This window comes from Carcharodon carcharias, chromosome 15 (assembly GCF_017639515.1).
Source record: "Carcharodon carcharias isolate sCarCar2 chromosome 15, sCarCar2.pri, whole genome shotgun sequence".
Lineage (NCBI taxonomy): Eukaryota > Metazoa > Chordata > Chondrichthyes > Lamniformes > Lamnidae > Carcharodon > Carcharodon carcharias.
In genome coordinates this window covers 56917238-56939547 of record NC_054481.1, presented here as the reverse complement: position 1 = coordinate 56939547, position 22310 = coordinate 56917238, and the positions used below count along the sequence as shown (strand labels likewise).

Sequence of the window (22310 nt, the reverse complement as noted above, 5' to 3'; positions counted from 1 at the left end):
GATTTATGATGATGTCGCCTTAACTGGACAGTTTTATCTAAGAGGAAAAATTGGATCGGCTAGGGTTGTTTGCCTTGGAAAAGAGAAGGCTGAGGGTAGACTTAATTGAAGTATATAAAATTATGAGGGATCTAGACAGAGAGGAAAGAGAACCTTATTCCTCTTAGTTGAGAAGCCCTTAACCAGAGAGGATATATTCAGGGGAAGAGGTCGAGATTTAGAGGGAATTCGAGGGCAAATCTTTTTCACCCAGAGACTGGTGGAGATCTGGAACTCAATGCCTGAAAGGATGGTGAAAGCAGAAACCCTCATAACATTTAAAAAGTACTTGAACATACACTTGAAATGGCCTACATGACTGACAAGGCTATGGACCAAGAGCTGGAAAGGGAATTAGGCTGAATGGCTACTCATCAGCCTGCATGGACACAATGAGCCAAATAGCCTACTTCAGTGCTGTAAATTTCTATAATTCCATGACCTCAATAATTTCTGGATTATTACTTACGATACATGCAAATTGGTGTAGGAATAAACAGATGATTGGGGTATACAGTGGGTAAAGAAGTGGTGCGGGGAAGAGGGGTCCCATTTCATGGGACACTGGCACCAGTACTTGGAAGAAACTTCATCACCTAAATCGGGTTTGAACCAGAGTCCAAGTGGAAAGGATAAATATGGTCATCACAAGGACTTTAAAGCACTAAATTGGGAAGAGTAAACTCAGGTGGAAAAAGTAGAATAACTAATTGTTCCAAAGCAAATAAACGAGAAGAAAGTAGAGTAACAGTCAGAAATTGTGCTTTAGGCACCACAAGTAAACAGAAAACTAAGAATGTAAAGTAATTATACCAGGAGAGAGAAATTTAAAAAATACATGTCAGTGAAAGATTAGAGCAGAAGGACAGGGTAGGGGTCTGTGGCCCAAATAAGTGTTCTTTATACAAATACATGGAGTATAAGAAAAAAATGGAATACATTTCAGTCACAAATACAACTTGGAGCGTATGAAATGGTACCCATGACTGTGACATGGCTGCAAGACGGTTAGGGTGGGGATTATATATACCAGGTTCGTAGGTCTATAGGAACGATAGGAAACATTGTAGAGGGGAGGAGTATTAGTGATGAAGGATGAAATCACTTTAATGACAAGAGAGTATAATGAAAGGTAAGCAGGCAATGGACAATTTATGGGTAGAATTATGAAATAGTAAAGGACTTGAAACTGGAGTTGTGGATCAGCTCTTTGGTAGCAGTCATGAAGTGACAGACACAGTCATGGATGTAGCAACGGCAGAGTGACTTTAATAGGAGATTTTGACTTTCATACAGATTGGGGTAAGTAGACTAGCATGTCAGAAAGATAATGAAATTCTTGAGTTTGTCTGGGTTAGTTTTCTGCCACAATATGTTCTTGAGCCAACAATATGTTCTCGAGCCAAGAAAGCATTCCATATTAGATTTAGGATTGAGCCAGATTTAGTTCACAGCTTAAAGGTGCATGCTCAAAATATGATTAAATTCAATGTAGTGTTTGTAAGGGAGAAACACAAAACAGCCACAAAGATTCCAGATTTCAGTAAGGCTAACTTCAATGCAATAAGACAAAAACTATCCACAATGAATTGGGCAAATCTGTTAATGGGTAAAATGACAGAATATCAGTGAGAGGAGATCAAAACTAACTCAATATGTACAAAACCAGTTTGCACACTTAAGAAGCAAGCGCTCCACTTGCCAAAAAACAGCCATTGATGACTAAAGAGATAAGAGACAACATAAAACTAAAGTAAAAATATATACAAAAATGTAAAAAAAGCACAGATACTGGCAAAAAAGCTGAAATACTGGCAATACGAAAAATTGCTCAGGTATCTTCTGCCCACAGAAATGAGGACAAGGACAAATCCAATCCAGTCAATTACCAACCCTACAGTTTACTCTCCATCATCGAAGTGATGGAAGGTGTCAAGCTGCACTTACTCAGCAATAACTTGTTCAGTTTGGTTCCACCAAGGCCACATGGCTTATGACAGACTTGGTCCAAACAAGGACAAAAGAGCTGAATTCCAGGTGAGATGAGTGTAACTGCATTTGACATCTTGTGACATCAAGGAGCCCTATCAGAATTGAAGTCAATGGGAATCAGGGGGAAAACTCTTCACTGGTCCACCAAGCACAGAGGAAAACGATTGTGTTGTTGGAGACATCTCAGCCCCAGGACATCACCACAGGAACTCCTCAGGGTAGTGTCCCAGGCCCAAACATCTTCAGCTGCTTCATCAATGGTCTACCTTTCAACACAAGGTCAGAAGTGGGGATAAAAGCAAAATACTGTGGATGTTGGAAATCTGAAACAAAAACAGAAAATGCTGGAAAAACTCAGTTGGTCTGACAGCATCTGTGGAGAGAGTTTAACAACATTAACGTTTCGAGTCCGTGTGACCCTTCTTCAGGGATATTTGATGATGATTCCTCCATGTTCAATATATCAGGAGGATATAATAATTTCCATAATGTTATTGAAATTTATTGCAGAGTATTGGTGGGATGTGTGTCTATATATGTGTGTGTGTGTGTGTGTGTGTGTGTGTGTGTGTGTGTGTGTGTGTGTGTGTGTGTGTGTTAATTGAATTAGAGGCAGCTGGTCTGAAGGTTTTGATGGAACAAAAGGTAAGCTAGGTTTGAAATGTTAAGTAGGTAAACGTAGGTGTAAAAGGAACATTTGCATTTTTAAATAAACCAGACTAGGTTGGTTGAAATGTTTCACCTAGCCAGGCAAAGTTAAGAAATCCTTTGGGGTTTGAGCAGCTCAGCATTTACAATCGGTTGTGCCATAACAAAGTTGGGGGCTCTTTGTGGGATATATTTGAAATTCCTTCATTGGTTTGGAGTTGGTAAATCTTAAGGTTACGAGTACGAGAAGCACTTTGAATTCAGGAGTTGGTGTGAGGTTTTTGTGAAGTGATGAGACTGCAATGTGGCTTTGGCAGTTGCTGTGTTTATTTTTCCCAAAGATTACTGGTAAAATTGGTACTATGAGAGATTTTTATTATTAGAGTGGTAAAGTCCAAGGACATAGTGAAACAATGGGAATTTGCATTCAAAGGGGAAAATGTGTTTAAAGGAGAGAAGGCTGTGTGTAAGGGAGGCATTCTAAGATCTAACAAGTGTGGAAAACCTCCAGCATCTAAGCCTCAAGTTGCTGTCTACAAAGAACTGAAGTTAAGAAAACTCACTTTGAATTAAGATTGTTCAGCATATCGTGTTTCTTTGCCTGGGTCTTTTAAAATCTGACCTACAGATGCATTAACGAAAATGTATCTGGGAGTTAGATTATCTAGGAGATTTAGAAGTTATCATAGTAGTAAATTGTAGATCTATTTGTGTGTACTTAAAGTCATTTCTTCTATTAATACAGGTTTAATTTAATTTTGTAAGAAACCTATAACGCTTGGTGGTCTTATTACTACTGAATTCAAGACACACATTTTGAAATTTATACAAATTGCAAAACCGTTGTGGCAGTTGTTTCAAGTTTCCCTTTGGGGTTTGAGCTGTGCCATAACAAAGTTGGGGGCTCTTTGCGGGATATATTTGAAATTCCTTCATTGATCTGGAGTTGGTAAATCTTAAGGTTACGAGTACGAGAAGCACTTTGAATTCAGGAGTTGGTGTGAGGTTTTTGTGAAGTGGTGAGACTGCAATGTGGCTTTGGCAGTTGCTAAGACTTGTCTGGGAATTGAAGTTATAACTTTGGCTGGTTTACAAGTTTCATCTAAAGTTAAGTTAATGGAATTGGTGGAGAAGTTACAATTGGGATTACCTGCAGAGGTAAGGAAAGCAGATATAATTGAAGGTTTAGTACAGCATTTAAAGTTGGAAGTGATACCTAACACTAGTAAGTCACAGCTGGAGATAGTGAGACTTCAGTTAGAAATGAAGAGGCTTGAACTTGAAGAAGCAAAGGAAATGAAAAAACTTGAGCTAGAGGCAGCAGAAGAAGAAAGGACAGAGAAAGAAAAAAGGAAAAAGAAAGAGAAAGAGCACTTCAAAGGGAGCAAGTGGAAAGGCAGGAGAAAGAAAGGAAGCTAGAACTTGAATTCCAGGCAAAAGAGAAGGAATGAAAAAGGGAATACCAGCTTAAAAGGCTGGAAGTTAAAAAAAAGAGACCTAAGATCCTTAGGAAAGTTCTGATGATGAAAAAAACCTTTAACCTAAAACCAAGTGAGGAGATATTTAAATTTGTACAAGTTCTTCCAAAGTTTGAGGAAAGATGTGGCAGCATTCTTTATTTCATTCGAGAAGATAGCTAAACAGATGAAATGGCCACAGGAGGACGGGACATTGTTGTTAAATCCATGTTGGTGGGTAGAGCACGAGGTTTATGCTTCATTATCAGAAGAAATGTCGATGAACTGTGATGTGGTAAAAATAGCTATTTTGAGTGTGTATGAGTTGGTTCCTGAGGCATACAGGCAGAAATTTAGGAATGAGAGAACAGCAAACTTATATTTTGAGTTTGAGAGAGTAAAACAAAGTAACTTTGACTGGTGGATTCGGGCATTAAAAATAGAGATGACATATGTAGCTCTAAATTCTTTGGAAGAATTTAAAGATTCAATTCCTTTGGTAGTGAGAACTCATGTGGAGGAACAGAGGGGTCAAACAGTAAGACAAACAGCAGAGATAGCTGATGATTATGAGTTAGGTCATACAGCTAAACCTCTTTGGTCACCCTTTTAAATCAGAGAAAGATAGAAAGTGGGAAGGTGAAAGGAAGGTGAGTAGTCAGGGAAGAGGAGTAGATGGAAATTCCCAGGAAATTTTTCCTCAAAATAAAGATGAAGGTGCTGAGGGTAGAGGTGATATTCAAAAATTGATGTGTTTTCATTGTAATAAAGCTGGACACATGAAATCTGTGTTGGAAATTGCAGGGAAAATCTGTTGGAATTATAGGGGTACAAAAAAGTGCTGGAAATAAAAGTACTGTGGGTTCTGAGGTTCAGGCACAGGAAAAGCCAGTGGTTTGTGTACAGGCAAAACAGGAAGAATCAGTGATAGTTAAAGAAGTGGGAATGTGTTCACAATTAACCCAAGAGAATTCTGAGGGGCAGGTTGCAGAAATGTTTAAAGATCTTGCGTGTGAAGGGAAAGTCTTTCCATGTGTACAGGGTAGAGTGGGTAAAGATGTTAAAATTTTAAGGGACACAGGGGCTAGTCAATCCTTACTGCTGTGGGATAGTGACATTTGTTCAGAGGGAAAACTGCAGGAACAGGTGATAATAAGTGGGATTCACAGAGATGCTAAACCTATCCCACTGTGGAAGATAAATTTAAAGAGTAAATGGAAAACAGGTGAGGTGATTGTTGGAGTAGTGGAAAAATAACCCATTGCATGGGTTCAGTTTATTCTGGGTGATGATATAGCTGGATCACAGATATGGGAATGCCTATGATAGTTGAGCAGCCTGTAGAAATTTTTCAACTGGACTGTTACAGAGAGAGCATCCTGGATTGTTTCCAGATTGTGTGATAATGAGATCACAGGCTGAAGCAGGAAGGCATAGGGAAGCTGTGGAAGTCCAATTAGCTGACACTGTGTTTGATAAGATTGTTCAGGAGGAAAGAACAGAGGAAAATTCAGCTGAAGTGTTTAACTCAAGGCAGTTAGTGGAGTTACAGAAAAATGATTTGCAAATAAAACATTTATATCTGACAGTTTACTCAGAAACAAAGGCAAAATGTATTCCAGAATGTTATTACCTTAATGATAATGTTTTAATGAGAAAATGGAGGCCTTATGATGCTTCAGCAAATGAAAGCTGGAGGGAGGTGCATCAGATTGTAATACCATTTGAATATAGAAATGAGATTCTGAGAATTGCTCATGAAATTCCAATGGGGGGGACATTTAGGAGTTTGACACAGGCGAAAATAATAAAACATTTTTTTTTGGCCTGGATTGCATAGGGATGTAGTCAGATTCTGTAGAACATGTCACACTTGTCAGGTGATAGGGAAACCACAAGCAGTGATTAAGCTGGTACCTTTAATTCCAATTCCAGCATTTGAAGAACCTTTTACTAGGGTCATGATTGATTGTGTAGGACCCCTCCCTAAAACTAAAAGTGGAAATCAGTAATCACTAACAATAATGGATGCGTTTACCAGGTTTCCTGAAGCAATACCTTTGAGAAGCATAACAACAAAGAAGATTGTGGAAAAGTTACTAAATTTTTTTATAAGCTATGGTTTACCTAAGGAAGTATAATCAGATGGGTTCAAATTTCATGTCACAGCTGTTTAAGGAAGTAATGAACAGTTTGGGGATAAAACAATTTAAGTCAACAGCTTGCCATCCGGAATCACAAGGGGCTTTGGAAAGATGTCATCAAACTCTAAACTATGATGAGGATGTATTGTCCTTCCAGGATTGGGAAAGGAAAATTCCATTCTTGATATTTGCTATTAGGAATGCTCCTAATGCATCAACTGGTTTTAATCCTTTTGAACTAGTTTATGGTGAATAGGTAAGGGGACTAGTGAAATTGACTCATGAGAAACTGGTGGGTCAAAATTTAGAAACTACTCTCCTCGGTAATGTGTCAAACTTGAGAGAGAGATTGGACAGAGCATGTGAGTTGGCTCGGGAACATTTAAAGATATCATAGCAAGTGATGCAAGCGAAGGCAGATGGGAAAACTACAGTTAGTAGTTTTGTTGCCGGGGAGAAAGTATTAGTTGTGTTACCAGTACTGGGTGACCTGTTAAAGGCAAGGTTTAGTGGGCCTTACAGGAATGAAAAAAATTGAGTGAAGTAGATATTTAATAAATACTCCAGATAGAAGAAAGAAGCAGAGGGCGTGTCATGTAAGTATGCTTAAAAAGTACTTTGACAAGGAAGGGGACCAACAGGAAGTATCAGTGGTGGTAGATAATGAGAAAGAAGTAGAAATGCAGGATTCTGAAATTGATTTTTCTCTAATCAAATTGGATAATGAGGGGGTACTTGAAAATTTAAATGTAATATCGAGACAAGTGTCAAAGTGATTTGGAGGAGCTACACAAAAGATATTTGTGGAAATAAGTTGGGAAGGACAAATTTAGCTACACATGATGTATGTGTAAAAGTTTAATCTTCGCTAAGGTAACATCCTTATTGATTAAGTCCAGCAAAGTTATCACAAGTACAGAAAGAAATTGGATTCCTGCTTCAAAATTATATCATTGAGTCTAGCTGCAGTAACTGGAGTTTGCCTATTGTGCTGATACCGAAACTGGATAGAACACAAAGACTGTGCATGGACTATCAAAAGGTGAATGTTATGACAAAAGTGGATTCATATCCTATACCATGGTTGGAAGATTATGTTGAGAAAGTGGGACAATCAAAATTTATCACAAAGATTGGTTTGCTAAAAGGATATTGGCAAGTATTGTTATTGGAGAGAGCAAAGGTGATATCAGCTTTTGTGACACCAGATGGACTACATCAGTTTAAAATAATTTCATTTGGTATGAAAAATGCACCTGCAACATTTCAGACTCTCAAAGTAATTGAAGGTTTGAGCAATTGTGCTGTGTATATTGACGACTTGATAGTTTTCAGTCAGACGTAAGAGGAGCATTTACAACATCTGGAAGAATTATTTACTCGATTACTGGAAGCTAGTTTGGTTATGAATTTGGCTAAAAGTGAACTTGCAAAAGCTTAAGTTACGTATCAAGGCCATACCATTGGGCATGGTAAGGTGGCTCAGAGAGATGTGAAAGTCAAGGCTTTCATGGATTTCCCCGTGCCTACAACAAAATGAGAAGTTTTGAGATTTCTGGGCCCGAGTGGGATTTATCGGAAATTTGTACCAAATTTTAGTAATGTGGTTGCTCAATTGACTGAACTATTAAAAAAGAACAAGAAGTTTGAATGGACACAGGAGTATCAGAAGGCATTTGACAGTTTGAAAACTGTATTAACTATGACACCAGTTTTGGCAGTACCCAATTACATCAAGCAATTTAAGTTGGCCGTTAATGCTAGTGATATAGGCATTGAGGCCATATTGTTACATGAAGGTTACACTGGAATTGAAAAACCAATAGGGTATTTTTCACGGAAGTTGAATGTACAAGAGAGAAGATATTCAACGATCGAAAAGGAGACATTGGGTTTAGTGTTAGCGTTGCAGCATTTTGAGATTTATGTTGCAAACAATTAGTCAGAAACAACTGTTTATACAGACCATAATCCTTTAAAGCTTCTAGACAAATTTTGAGACAGATGTGCAAGGCTATTCAGGTGGGAGTTTATTACTGCAGCCATTTAATCTACAAATTATACATGTGACGGGGCAAGAAAATCTGCTTGCAGATGCGTTGTGAAGAATTTGAATCTTAAAGGGAAAATTGGGCATTTAAAAACCTGGGCACTGGACTGGAATGACTTCTGTTGATATCAAGGATTTGTACATATATTATGTTAATATGTGCATTTGGTAATGTATTAGTGTAACAAGTACAGGAGGTAATGTAAGGTGGGTTCAGAAAATTAAGCCATCTTTTTAAATTATGACAGTTCATTTTTTAATAAGGAGGGGGATGTCAGGAAGATATAATAATTTTCATAATATTATTGGAATTTATTGTAGAGTAATAGTGGTGTCTATGTGTGTGAGTGTGAGTCTTAATTGAATTAAAGGCAGCTAGTCTGAAGGCTTTGATGTAACAGAAGATAAGCTAGGTTAAGTAGGTAAACATAGGTGTAAAGGGAACAATTACATTTTTAAATAAACCAGGCTAGATTGATTTCAAAGGAGGGGAGAAATGTTTCACCTAGCCAGATGAAGTTAAGAAACAGTGTGTTTATTTTTCCCAAAGATTACTGGTCAAATTGATACCGTGAGAGATTTTTATTATGAGAGATAAATCCCAAAGACATAGTGAAACAATGGGAATTTGCATTCAAAGGGGAAAATATCTATAAAAGGAGAGAAGGCTGTGTGTAAGGGAAGCATTCTAAAATCTTACAAGTATGAAAAACCTCCAGCATTTAAGCCTTAAGCTGCTGTCTACAAAGAAGTGAAGTTAAGAAAACTCACTTTGAATTGGATTGTTTAGGGTATCGTGTTTCTTTGCCTGGGTCTTTTAAAATCTGTCTTCCTGTTGCCTTAACGAAAGTGTAACTGGGAGTTAGATTAACTAGGAGATGTGGAAGTTATCTTAGTAGTAAATTGTAGATCTATGTATGTACTTAAAATGATTTCTTCTATAAACAAAGGTTTAATTTGGTTTTGTAAGAAACCTATAAGACTCAGTGGTCTTATTGCTACTGACTTCAAGGCATGCATCTTGAAATTTATACAAATTGCAAAACAGTTGCGGCAGTTGTTTCAAGTTTCCCTTTGGGATTTGAGCAGCTCAGCATTTACCATCCTCTGTGCCATAAGTACCATTCACAACTCCTCAGATACCGAAGCAGTCCATGCCCGCATGCAGCAACACCTGGACAGCATTCAGCCTTGGGCCAAAATGAACATTTGCACCACAGAAATACCAGGCAATGACCAACAAGAGAGAATCTAACCATCTCCCCTTGACATTCAAAAGCACAGAATTGTTACAGCAGAGGAGGCCATTCGGCTCATCAAGGCTCTGAGTGAGCAATTCACCTGGTGTGATTCCCCTGCCCTCTCCCTGTAACCATGCACATTCTACCTTTTCAGATATTAATCAAATTCTCTTTTGAATATCTAGATTGAACCTGCCTCCACCACACTATCATTCAGCACATTCCAGATCTTAAGCACTCACTGCATGAAAATGTTTCTCCTCATATCTTCATTGTTTCTTTTAAATGGCATTAAATTGGTGCACTCTTGTTCTTGATTGTTCCACCAGTGGGAACAGTTTCTCCCTATCTACTCTGTTCAGATCCTCATGATTTTGAATACATCTTTCAAATCTCCTCTCAACCTTCTCTTATCCAAGGAAAACATCCAAACTCCTTCAATCTATTTACATAACTGAAGTTTGTCATCCCTGGAATATTCTCATAAATCTTTTCTGCATTCTCTCTAATGCCTTCACATTCCCACCTGCCAAATATAATCTTTTGTGTCTATTTTGTTAGTTTTTCAATGCTTTACTCAGTTGTCATCATTGCTCAAGTCTAAACTAAGGAAAACATATTGCTTCAAAAGAAGTGGGTCTTCAATATAAACGATTTACAATTTACCATTGGTTATATCAAAACCCACACCAACAGAAATTTTGAAATAATAAATATTGGTTTCAAGATTGGGCCCTCGACTGCTCAGGGCATTCTCCAGTCTATTTCTATTTGGGAGCAATTCAGAAACCAGCAAAACAGGACCATCATTCAGAATTCTTTAGATTCTGGAAAGGTTCCTGTGGACTGGAAAGTAGCAAATGTAACCCCACTATTTAAGAAGGTGGGGGAGGGGGGAGAACGGAGAACTACAGATCAGTTAGTTTAACGTCAGTAGTAGGGAAAATGTTAGAATCTATTAAGGATGTAATAACCGGACATTTAAAAAGGAATGGTAAAATTGGCAGAGTCAACATGACAAACTTGTTGGAGTTTAACTGCATTACCATCACTGAATCTCCCACCATCAATATTCTGGGGGTCACCCTTGACCAGAAGCAGAACTGGCCCAGCCATATAAATATTGTCGCTACAAGAGCAGGCCAGAGTCTGGGAAGCAGGATCTGGCACGTGCTCAGGGAGGTGGTCAGCAAGCGTATGGGGAAGGGGAGGGGCCTGATAGATCTTTGGGGGGAGGCGGGGGCAGAGTGGGTTTGGGAAAAGCCCTGGTTGAATGGAGTTGTAGTCAGAGTGGGGAAGGATGAGTCCTGGGAGGGGAAGGGCGTTGGGGGTCTAGGTAGGGAAAGGGGTGGCCTGTGAGGGGAAAGGGGGGCCTAATGAGGCCTGAGGGTCTGGAGGAGAGGAAGGGGCGGTTGTAATAATCTGGGTAGGCCATTCCCCTAACCTCAAAGAATCCTGCCCCACCACCACCATTCCCCAGGTCCCTTCAGAAATCCCCCCACCCCGCCCCACTTCAGAGGTCTGGTCTGGTCAGGCCCTCCCACCCTAGTCTCTTCAGTACCAGCCCCCCCCCCCCCCCCATTCCTCAGGTCTGGTAAACACCCACCCCCCTCTGGCGAAGTGTCCCTTCCCCCAGAGTTTGTCACTATCTCCCCAGGGGTGTTTTGAGGACATTCCTAACACATCCTCACCGTTCTCTGGGAGTATCCTGCCCGTGACCGAGTTCCCAATAAAGCAATTGCTTCGGGAGTCTGGTGTCAAGTATATGAAATACATCTCCCGCCCAACTAAGCTGGTTTTGAGTGATTAACGTCCACTGACGGACCTGAAAGTCGAAAAGTTAACTGCCATTTATAGTCTGTTGGAGATAGAAACAACATTTACCTTCTCAGTTCTTTTCGTTTCTATCTGTCTGGAATTAGCCACCTCTTGCGGATTCCTTTCATGCACCTCGCTGGGCCCAGCTTCCCCCGGTTGCTAGGATAAACATCACATGCCCTCGGTTTCCCCTCCCCCTCCCCGGAGCATCATCAGATGGATTTCGCATCGGTTTAATTAGTAACTGCTTTTAGTATCATGTAGTAAAGGAAAATAAAAATAAAACACGCTTCTTAGTGGCGAGGAGGTGGGCAAAATAATTATCCAAAGGTAAGGGCGAACTAACTTGATAAAAGATTTGACTGACATGACGATTAACCAATAATTATATAGAATAGGGTGAAGAAACCGAAAGTGTGCGGATTTCTAGCCAATCAGCGTGAGGAGGGCTGGGCACATGCTCACGCTGTCAAGACAGATTGAGGCGAAGTTGACGTCACTCGCATGCATTGGATATTTGAGGGGGAAGCGTCAAGATGGAGTTCTTCATTGGGAACCCGTACAGTACTCCTGTAGGACAGTGTATAGGTGAGCACTTCACACCGTGTAGCCAATCTTAACACATATAGTCTATCTTGCTTTATTACCGTTCACTTTATTCCAGATGTCTAATAAGTATTCTTGTTGTTTTAAAATCGATCTCATAAGGGTGCCGTGTCATTTGGTTTGCTGCAGGGTCTTTTTAGGTTTAGTTTCTATCTTTTTAAAAATAACAAGGAAAACTATCATTTAAGTTATTAAAAAGAGTGTTTTGTGGGAAATATTGTTTCAAGGTGATGTATGGTTTAAGGGTGGAGATTTCCGCCGCCCGAAAATGTTTGTTTACATTTCTGCAATGTCATTCGAAAGCTATACGGCCCAAAGTGAGTGAGTGAATTAATTAATTAATTCATTTATTAATTATTTTACAAATGGATGTATTCACCTACTTATGCAATCAGATTGCTCTTGCCGCCTTGGCCCTGTTTGTAACTGCTTGTGCCTGACACCAGCTTGAACCGTTTGTGTCAATGCATCCCTTTCGTTGTTTTTATTTTATTCTAATAATGTCGGCTTTATGGCAAACAAAAGGAAGGCATAATTTGTCATTTTAGAAACTGAATGTAAATACTTAACCGAGATTAGAATTGGAATTTGTGATTCGCTCACTCCTAGTTTTGATGCAAAATGTTTTGTTGGATGACGCACGCGTATGCATGATTTGATTGGATATAATCTAAAGAGCAAATCCAAAGAGCTCGAAGCAAAGATGACTACCCATCACTGTGATCTGTTTTGGCTGTTGCTCAGAAGTGCCATCAATTTGCCAAGTGAGCTTTATGTAGACTCATTAAGTATATATTTTTCCTTTCCTCAAAATTGAAGTATTACAATCTATTAAGTAGTGCAAAAATGATAATTTCCTGTATTTTTATAATTAGATAGCTGATCTAAACAAGGGCTTAAAAGGATATGCATATTTTCGATCTTGATGTGATGTTTGTTTTTAAATGAAAATTGTGTCTCCAAATTAAAGTTTTGAGTGCTACTGCTGTTTTGGGCTGGGTAAGACTTTTAAAAATAAAGCCACTTTTCCTTTAAGCTTAATTTTTTTGTTCTTGGTCTTCGTCTGCTGTGCAGCATACCTAATTGGAACTTAAGCATGCTAATTTGCTGAAATATAGCTTAGCAGCGATCCAGTAGAGAAAACAACCATTTGAAAGGCTGCAATTTCAACCAACCGTGTTATGTTTATTTTGTAGCTGCCATTTTTTTGTCCTAGTTAAATATGAATATATAGCTACATAAATAAAGGTAAACAAAATTTAATTCTTAGTAATATTCAATTTGCCTATAAATAATATTGCTTGAAATAAAAAAGGAATCTTTTCTGCTTAAAGCATAAGTTCACCCAATATTCAGCATTAATTGCCATTAAACTGGCAACCATCTTCAGAGACAACAGAATTGCTGATTTGAGAAATGGGGAACTGGTGGAGTTTGTGGAAAAGCTGATCTTCAAAGTTTGAAGTTGTTTTCTCATGGCAGTGCATAAATTATCCTATACTTGATCTTGGATCCTTTGAGGTTGTGTAGCTGGTTCATATAAGCTTGATCTTAGCACTGGATACCAGAATGAACTCTATTATCTAGCAATGACATTTAAGTTTGTTTACCCGAGTACAAAAGTTTATTGGGAAAAAAACCCCAAGAAACCTCTGAAATGTCTCAAACTCATGAAAGTAATTAAGTGGAATTTGATCTAGCATCTTCCACATTGAACAGTTGCATTGATATTTTACATGGCGTCTTCATGACTCCCAACAGGAAGTGCTGTAGAAAGTATTTGATCATCTGCCTACACCACAAAGAATTAACTTGCATTTATGTAGCTCCTTTTGCAATCCTGACATTTCCCAGCAAATGAATTGTTGTAATGTAAGAAATACTGAAATAAATCTACACACAGTAAAGTCACACAAACAGCAACAAGATGATTACCAGATAATGTTTTAGTGATACTGGTCAAGGTATAAATATTGAATGGGTCAATGGGTAGTCTGTGCCTGTTCATCTTAGAACAAGTACCATGGAATGTTTTGAGTCCACTTGAGAGACAGACAAGTTATCGAATTACTGTTTCATCCAAAAAAAGGCACTTCTCTCAAAACTGCACTGCAGTATAACCTGGACTTGTGCTCAAGTGGGACTTGAATCCATGACCTTCTGACACAGAGGTGAAAGCTAGCATTGTTGCTTCTTAATGAAGTACAGTTGTCTGTAAATGAGCACGCATTTAACTTTTAGTACTTTAAATGATGTGAAGCTGCTGTGTCTAGACATAATAAAAGAGGTAGGGTTTTCTGGCTTCTACATGGGAACACCACCCTAGCGTCAAATATACACAGCTGGTGATGATGGAAATCACTTTAATGGGATATGGACGAGCTGAAAGTCTAATCTGTTCATACAGGCTAGAGAGAGTTTCTTAAAAAAAAACTTGCTTTTTTGTTTTTGTTTCCCCTTTGGTCCTTTGTATGGTAACTACAGTGACTGCATGTAGTTTTCCAGGATACAATATCGCTAATTTCCAAGGGTGACTATTTAAAAATCAAGCTACGACTGGTGCCTTAATATCATGCTACACACATCCAACAAGTTTGGTAGTAAGAGACATGATTCTCATTAGTGAAAGTGAAGAAGCTAAAATCAAATATGTTACTTTTGGATGATTTCTGTTGCAGTGATTTGCAACTATGTTTAACTGTAGATTTTGTAGTTGACTGCATCTTTAACTTGCAGTGACAGAATCGCAATTGTCAAACCTGCCATGTTAACAACCGTGAGGACACAAGTTGTTATTTGTTGCCAGAGATGAGGGGTTCAGATATTTGCAGTATTGCTAGAAATTGAATTTATACAAAGTTCTGCTGCAGTGAATTGGGACTGTGCCCTGTGTTTCCAGTTGATTATGCCAGTGACAAACTTAGGATTTCATTCAGAGGATAAGTGATTCTATCTGAATTGCCTGCTTCTAAGCTAGGCTCTGACCAGTATGATAACCAGGCAAATCCAAAGGCTATTGTAAATGTACAGAATTTTCTGTTATAGAAGCTTTATGCAGCAATCCTGATCACAGTTATGCATAGCAATTTGTTGCAAACAATGACACTCGTGCCAGAAATTCTTAATGTCAGCACTATTTACTTGGTCCAGTAAATCTACCCACCACTTTACAGGAAAAGGCAACAAATTAATGGATCTGTGCATCAGTTTACATGGTTGTCTGCTCTGGCAGGCACATTCTTTCATTTCTTTTGGATTTTACTTAGTTCGTGTAAGATCAACACAGCTCTGGAAACTTTTATTCCTCCAAAGAAGATTTTTGCATCTTTATTTTTAGGTGCCACTTGTTTCAAATTAACTTGGTAACTTAGTTTAATGCCTTTGGTCTGGTGAGCTGTGTACATTTAAAAAGGGTGTTTTGACAAGTCTAAATTTATCTTAATGCAACCTAATTACCAGATCCCAAATTACCACTTTAAACTGGTGTAATTCAGAGATATAATCATCAGGCAAAGACTCAGATATTGAATCAGCAAATAATACCAAAGTTTATTCAACATAAGCAAAAATGCCTTTACAAGCATCCCATTCATCAGACCAGAAGTCAAGGCCAATGTGTCCTTGATAGATCTGGATAGTGTAGATTCTTTTCTCGCAGTTTCTGTTACAGCACTTAAGTTTCAAACTTAAAATCCTAACATAGGAATATTAGTAGAAAGCACAGAAATATATTCTGACTCTTATCTATTTGATTATTTACCGTTCAATACAAGTAAGTAAGGTACTTCTGATGCAATCATCTGTTGCTAGTCAGTGATATCTTTACTGTATCATGTTAGGGTAGCTTGTAATAAAAGGTTAGCAATATCAACATAGCTTCTCCTTGCCTACATGTTAGTATAACATGGCCTTTAAGATAAAAATGGTCAAGTTAAGTGCATTAAATCCTACTAAAGTGAAATCTAAAATTTAGACCAGCTTACACTTTGTTAATGCCTTTGTTACAACCAGGTGGGAAGGGTGAACTGGCTTCCCTCTATTCAACCTCCTTGGTTGGTCGCAACAAAGGTTTAAGTTTCTTTTTCATGAGAATATGCCTGTTCCAAATCCAAATGTATTTAATTATTTAAACTGTAAGCAATAATGAGCCAAAGAGCAAATTTATTAACCACTAATCCCAAGGGGGAAGAACTAATAAAATTACGACATCACCTTAATTCTGATGTCTAAGTTAGAGTCCAATTTTTTTAAAAAGCTAAGAACATATGGTTAATTGTCCTTTGATTGTCCTTAAGGAGTAGATTTTTAAACATTGCACCTATTTGGATTAGCTGGTTTTGTGGATGCGGTCAGCTGTAGAAGATGCTGCACCTATTATGAGAGCTCGGTTCACTGGTAGATTTCTAGTAAAGTTGGCTTCCACACCAGGTAATACATTTGTTCCAAAAGAGGGAGCGAGCAGCAGCCCCCCATTTGTTTCCTCTACTGAAAATGTTCTTGCAAGCACTCTGCAGTGGTTGACAGTCTTGCCCTGAAATACTTCACCCGTTATGTATTTCCAAGGGGTTTTGGGTGGGTCTGTTTGTGGCAGCCATTGTTTCAATTTCCAACATTTTGCATTTGAATGTCTCTCCCTTAGTGATGAATTTCAATGGTTCTCTGAATTATAGGAAATGTATCTCTCTTCATGCTCCTGAGGATGATTTGTTTGCTTTTCACCTTCACCTTGGAAGGTAGCCTTGTATTTTTAAGTAGTTTGTTCTGTTTCATTTCCAATTGCAAAATTTCCAGTCAGTTGAGTTGAAAAATCATATTTCCAAAAATAAAGGGACATAGCCTCTTGACAACATAAAAGCAGAAAGTAGGCTTGTTCTGACTGCACACTACCCTTGCAATTTTATAATTGGTTTGTTGATTGAAAACTGGAGCTCCAGTGGCAAAAAATAGAAGCTATTCTTTTGAGCCAGAATAAAACTTGTTGTTTTGGTGGGTTTCATTTGGTTAAATTCATAAGTGTCACAAATGTAATGCAAATCCTGCTTTGCAGCATGCCAATGGCACAAAACATGGCCACCACCAGTATTCTAACATCCTTATGTAATTTTTATTCACCTTCAGTCATAATTCTCTGCTCATCATATCAAAGTTGGTGTAAAATCAGTAGCAGGAGAGGGCATATTGTAGCATACTACTTATACATCATTAAATCATGTGCATCCTTACTTCATGTTGAACTGATGTTTGACATACAGTAGTTTGAAAAGCCTAACAAAGCTTGCAGTGGTAAGCTTCTTTCTGGCTAATGGGTAATTGTAATGATATGATACTAAGCTATACAGACCAGAAAGCCTAGGTTGAATTAGTTGATCATAGCAGTTGGATTGCTGAAGATTGCATCCACCTCCTGGGATAGAGAGACAGGAAAAAAAGCAAATTTTTTTTTCACTCTTGTTGGTATCCAGTCACTCAGATTTAGATTGTATGGGGACTTCAGGTGAGGGCAAAAATTGTTTGGCTGTGATGTTTACTGGTAAGTGGACCAATGACATATAAGAAATAGGAACAGGAGTAAATAATTTGGTCCCTTGAGCCTGCTCCACCATTCTATTCTATCTGGCTGATCACCAGCCTTAACTCCATTTTCCTGCCCCACTCCCCATATCCCTTGATTCCCTGAGAGGCCAAAAATCTGTCTATTTCAGCCTTAAATGTTTTCAATGATGGAGCATCCACAACCCTCTGTGGTAGAGAATTCCAAAGATTCACAACCCTCTGGTAGGGTAGTGCAGTTGATGTAGTTTATACAGATTTCAGCAAAGTCTTTGACAAGGTCCCACATGGGAGACTTATAAAGAAGGCAAAGGCACATGGGATACAGGGTAATTTGATAAGGTGGATTCAAAATTGGCTTAGTTGTAGGAGGCAGAGGGTGATGACAGAAGGACGCCAGTGTCCAGTGGCATACCACAGGGATCTGTGCTTGGTCCCCTATTATTTGTCATTTATATAAACGACATAGATGACTATGTGGGGGTTAGGATTAGTAGGTTTGCGGATGACACAAAGATTGGCCGGGTGATTAACAGTGATGTTGAGTGTCTTGGGCTACAGGAAGATATAGATGGGACAGTCAAACGGGCAGATAAGTGGCAGATGGAATTTAACCTTGAAAAAAGTGTGAGGTGATGCACTTTAGAAGGAGTAATTTGACAAGGAAATATTCAATGAACGACATGGCACTAGGAAGGGCTGAGGAACAATGGAACCTTGGCGTGTGTGTCCATAGACCTTTGAAGGCGGAGGGGCATGTTCGTGGGGTGGTGAAAAAGGCATATGGGACACTTACCTTTATCAATCGAGGCATAGATTACAAAAGTTGGGAGGTCATGTTGGAGTTATATGAAACATTGGTGAGACCATAGCTGGAGTACTGTGTGCAGTTTTGGTTGCCACATTATAGGAAGGATGTGATTGCACTGGAGGGGGTGCAGAGGAGATTTACCAGGATGTTGCCTGGGATGAAACATTTAAGTTATGAAGAGAGGTTGGATAGGCTTGGGTTGTTTTTGTTAGAGCAGAGAAGACTGAGGGACGACCTGATCAAGGGGCATAGACAGGGTGGATAGGGAGCAGCTGTTTCCCCCTTTGTTGAAGGGTCAGTCACAAGGGGGCATAAGTTCAAGGTGAGGGGCAGGAGGTTTAGGGGGGATGTGAAGAAAAACTTTTTTACCCAAAGGGTGGTGACGGTCTGGAATGCACTGCCTGGGAGGGTGGTGGAGGCAGGTTGCCTCACATTCTTTAAAAAGTGAGCACTTGGCACATCATAACATTCAAGGCTATGGGCCAAGTGCTGGTAAATGGGATTAGGTAGGTAGGTCAGGTGTTTCTCACGTGTTGGTGCAGACTCGATGGGCCGAAGGGCCTCTTCTGCACTGTGATTCTGAGTGGAGAAATTTCTCCTCCTCTCAGTCCTAAATGTCCTCCTCTCGGTCCTAAATGATCAGCCCCTTCTCCTGAGACTGTGCCCTCATGTTCTAGATTCCCCAGCCAGCAGAGCCAATCTTTGTGTCTACCCTGTCAAATCCCTTCAGAGCCTTAATTGTTTCAATGAGATCAGCTCTCATTCTTCTAAACTCCAGTTTACTCAGCCTCCCATCATCGAGCAACCCTCTCACCCATAGTGAACTTTCACTGCGTCACCTCCTGCAAGTGTATCCTTCCTTGGTTTATGGAGACCAAAACTGTGCGTTTTACTCCCGGTGTAGTCTCACCGAATCCCTATCCAATTGTAGGAAGACTTGTACTTGTACTCAAATCTCCATGTAATAAAGGTTGACATGCCATTTGCCTTCCTAATTGTTTGCTGTATCTGCATGCTAACTTTGTGTTCCTTGTATATGTACACCAAGTCTCTTTGAAAATCACCATTTATGTGTTTTGTACCTGAAACCTTTCTTATGACCAAAGTAAATAACCTCACAGTTGTCACATTTATATTCCATTTGCCACCTTTGCCCACCTTGCTAAACTTGTCTATATCTTTGCAGTCGCTTTTATGTCCTCTTCGCAGCTTACATTCCCACCTAGCTTTGCATCATTAGCAAACTTAGATACATTGCATTTGGTCTTTTGTTTTTCTTTCATCCAGTAGTCAGTCTGCCAACTTGAAAATGCCCCCCTTTATCCCTTAATCTCTGCTTTTTGTCTATCCATGCTAATATATTTTCTTCCACCCAATGAGCCCTTGTGTATTAATCTTTTGTGTGGCACCTTATCAAATGGTGTTTGGAAATCCAAGCATTTAGTGGTTATCTACCAAAGTAGTTACACCCTCAAAAAAACTGTAATAATGTGTCAAACTTAATTTCCGTTTTGTAAATCATATTGACTTTGTATGAAGTGCATTGTGTTACGATATGACAGATGGTAATTGCCAGGCTGATCAAATCCCAAAGGGAAACTTGATCAAGCTATCGCAATGATGTTTATTACGCGAAGGTTTATGTACTGAAGTCAGAAATAAAGATTCCACTATCACTTTTTTTGAGATTTTAAATATTAAATTAAAATATTTATTAGGAAAAGAAAACTTAAAAACGCAAAATTACAACTACACAATTAAATTTAGTCTTACAAATAAACGTCCTTTTCCAGGCAACAGTCCTTATAGATTCTTAATCTATAAAAGAACCAGTAATATTACTGCGAGGCACCCACTGTTACTATAGGAGAGGTATTTCACAGGCTTCTCTCCCTCTCACTCGGTAATGTAAATTCAAGACTTGTAACAAAAGCTTGTATCCTGGAACAAACACTTCTCTGGGTTGGCTAGGGGCTGCTTACTTTCTCGGTCTGTCTGCGCATAGCACACTCTTCAAGATCACATGGCCACACCCCATACAGTTTTCAATCTTTCCTTAAATATATTTTTTCCTCCTTTCACCTTTTAAACCCATTGTTCTTAACTTGCATTGGAAGTTACTTTTCCTAGAATATAAAAATCAATATATCTCGTCTTTATGGCCACTACTTTCAGGAAAAATAAACCTAATGACTTTGTTTTAATCATTTATGATATTTGCCATTTGTAAAAGTTCCATTTTTCTCTTTGAAATTCAACACCTAAAAATTCAACTCCTCACTTATCTCCTAATGCAGATTCCTATTCAGGCTGATTTATCCTATCTTAGCTTGCCCATCTCTACTAAGAGTGCCTGCCTTTACACCTAACCCTTTGATGATTTAAACCTTGCAGTCTGACTGCCTTCAGTTTAATTAAATTGGTCACACACACCCACAAGCCTGCTTCACAGTATCCCACAGTAATATTGGAAAAAATGATATTTTTCTTTACAATTGTATGACTTTCCTTAATAATTGTCATCTGGAAAATGCTGAAATCTGATGTCGGGCCAACTGGCCCATAGTTCACTGTTTCTCTCTTCTCCTTTCTTGAATAGTGAAGTTACATTTGCCAACTGCCAATCCTCTGGGACCATCCATGGAATTTGGGACAATCATAACCACTATCTACTATATCTGCAACCACTTCTTTTCAAACCGTAGGATGAAGGCCATCAGGACCTGGGGATTTGTCATGTTTATTCCCTTGTGCGTCTCCAATACATTTATCTACTGATATTAATTACCTTAAATTCCTTGATTTTTTTAGCACTTTGGTTGCCCTCTTTTTCTGGTATCTAATTTGTGTCTTCTAATGTGAAGACTGACACAACACTCCCAATCCAATACTATCCGTAACTTCCTTAGTAAGCCGCAGATTTCTTACTGGATTTTTTTTAGTAGAATATATTTTTGTTGAGCATTTTGAATTGTTCTTTGAATATTTCCCACTATTTTAGTATTTCCCATTGTTTATTGATCGCCAATCGACCTTGGGCAGCTCTCCCCTCATACCTATGTAATTAGGCTTTGTTTAAAATTCTTGTTTGGGATCGGATTATGTCACTTTCAGACTTAATATTGAATTCACTTTATGATCACCTTTCCCCTGAGGATATTTTACCGTGTGATTACTGATTAACCCTGCCTCATTGCACATTGCACAATATTAGTTCTAAGATAGCTTTATCTCTAGTTGGTACCACGATGCATTAGTCCTGGAAACTGTTACAAAAGTATTTTGCAAACTTCACTTTGATATATCCTTTACCAATTTGATTTGTCCAGCCTATAATTATTATATTGCCTTTGTTACAAGCTCCAATTATTTCTTGTTTAATACTTAGTTCAGTGGTATAACTACTGTTAGGAGGCCTATAACCTACTCCCACCAGCAACTTCTGACTTTTATTATTCCTAATTTTCACGCATACAGATTTTACTTCCCAGCCGTCTGAGCCAAGACCCTTTCTCACTGCTGTCCTTATGTTGTCCTTTACTACAAAGGCTATTCCTCCTCCTCCTCCTCCATTTTGTCTGTCTTTTCGAAGTGCAATGTACCCTGGAATATTTATTTCTCAACCTAGTTTACCATGTAATCATGTTTCTGCAATGGTGATTAGATGTAAGTCATTTATCTCTATTTGTGTCAGTAATTCATCTAATTGTGAATGCTTTGTGGATCCAGATGAAAGGCCTTGAGTTTTATTTTTTAAATTATCATTACCATGGACTTAACTGGCTGATGCATTATTAATGTTAAACTCTCTGTCCCTTCCTGTCTCACTCTGTTTGGTTTTACCCAATTGCAACACCGTTCCGTGGCCTCAACTCCTCTCTTTACATTTCTAAATTACCCTTCAACTGAATACAATATATTGGCAAGGATGGCAACTTGGTTGAAAAATTGGAA

The 22310-nt window shown here is 38.8% G+C and overlaps 2 protein-coding genes across 11 annotated transcripts in view; one reads left to right on the top strand and one right to left on the bottom strand.

Moving 5' to 3' along the window:
* Window positions 1-11651, bottom strand: part of drc3 (dynein regulatory complex subunit 3) — a 64329-nt gene extending 52678 nt beyond the window's left edge. Inside the window, exon 1 of one of the 4 annotated variants that reach the window (XM_041207087.1) lies at window positions 11456-11651. The gene's annotated coding sequence lies outside the window, so the exon portion shown is untranslated. Of the gene's footprint in view, window positions 1-1986; window positions 2244-11455 lie in introns of those variants that run through there. The other 3 variants (XM_041207086.1, XM_041207083.1, XM_041207084.1) reach the window with 3 other exon arrangements.
* Window positions 11652-11899: 248 nt separating this feature from the next.
* tom1l2 (target of myb1 like 2 membrane trafficking protein) overlaps window positions 11900-22310 on the top strand; it is an 83638-nt gene continuing 73227 nt past the window's right edge. For all 7 annotated transcript variants that reach the window (XR_005945274.1, XM_041206044.1, XM_041206042.1 and 4 more), the window contains exon 1: window positions 11900-11977. Coding sequence is in view for 6 of the 7 variants with exons in the window: in XM_041206044.1 (XP_041061978.1) it covers window positions 11926-11977 (52 nt within the window). In the remaining variant the exon portion in view is untranslated. The remainder of the gene's footprint in view (window positions 11978-22310) is intronic.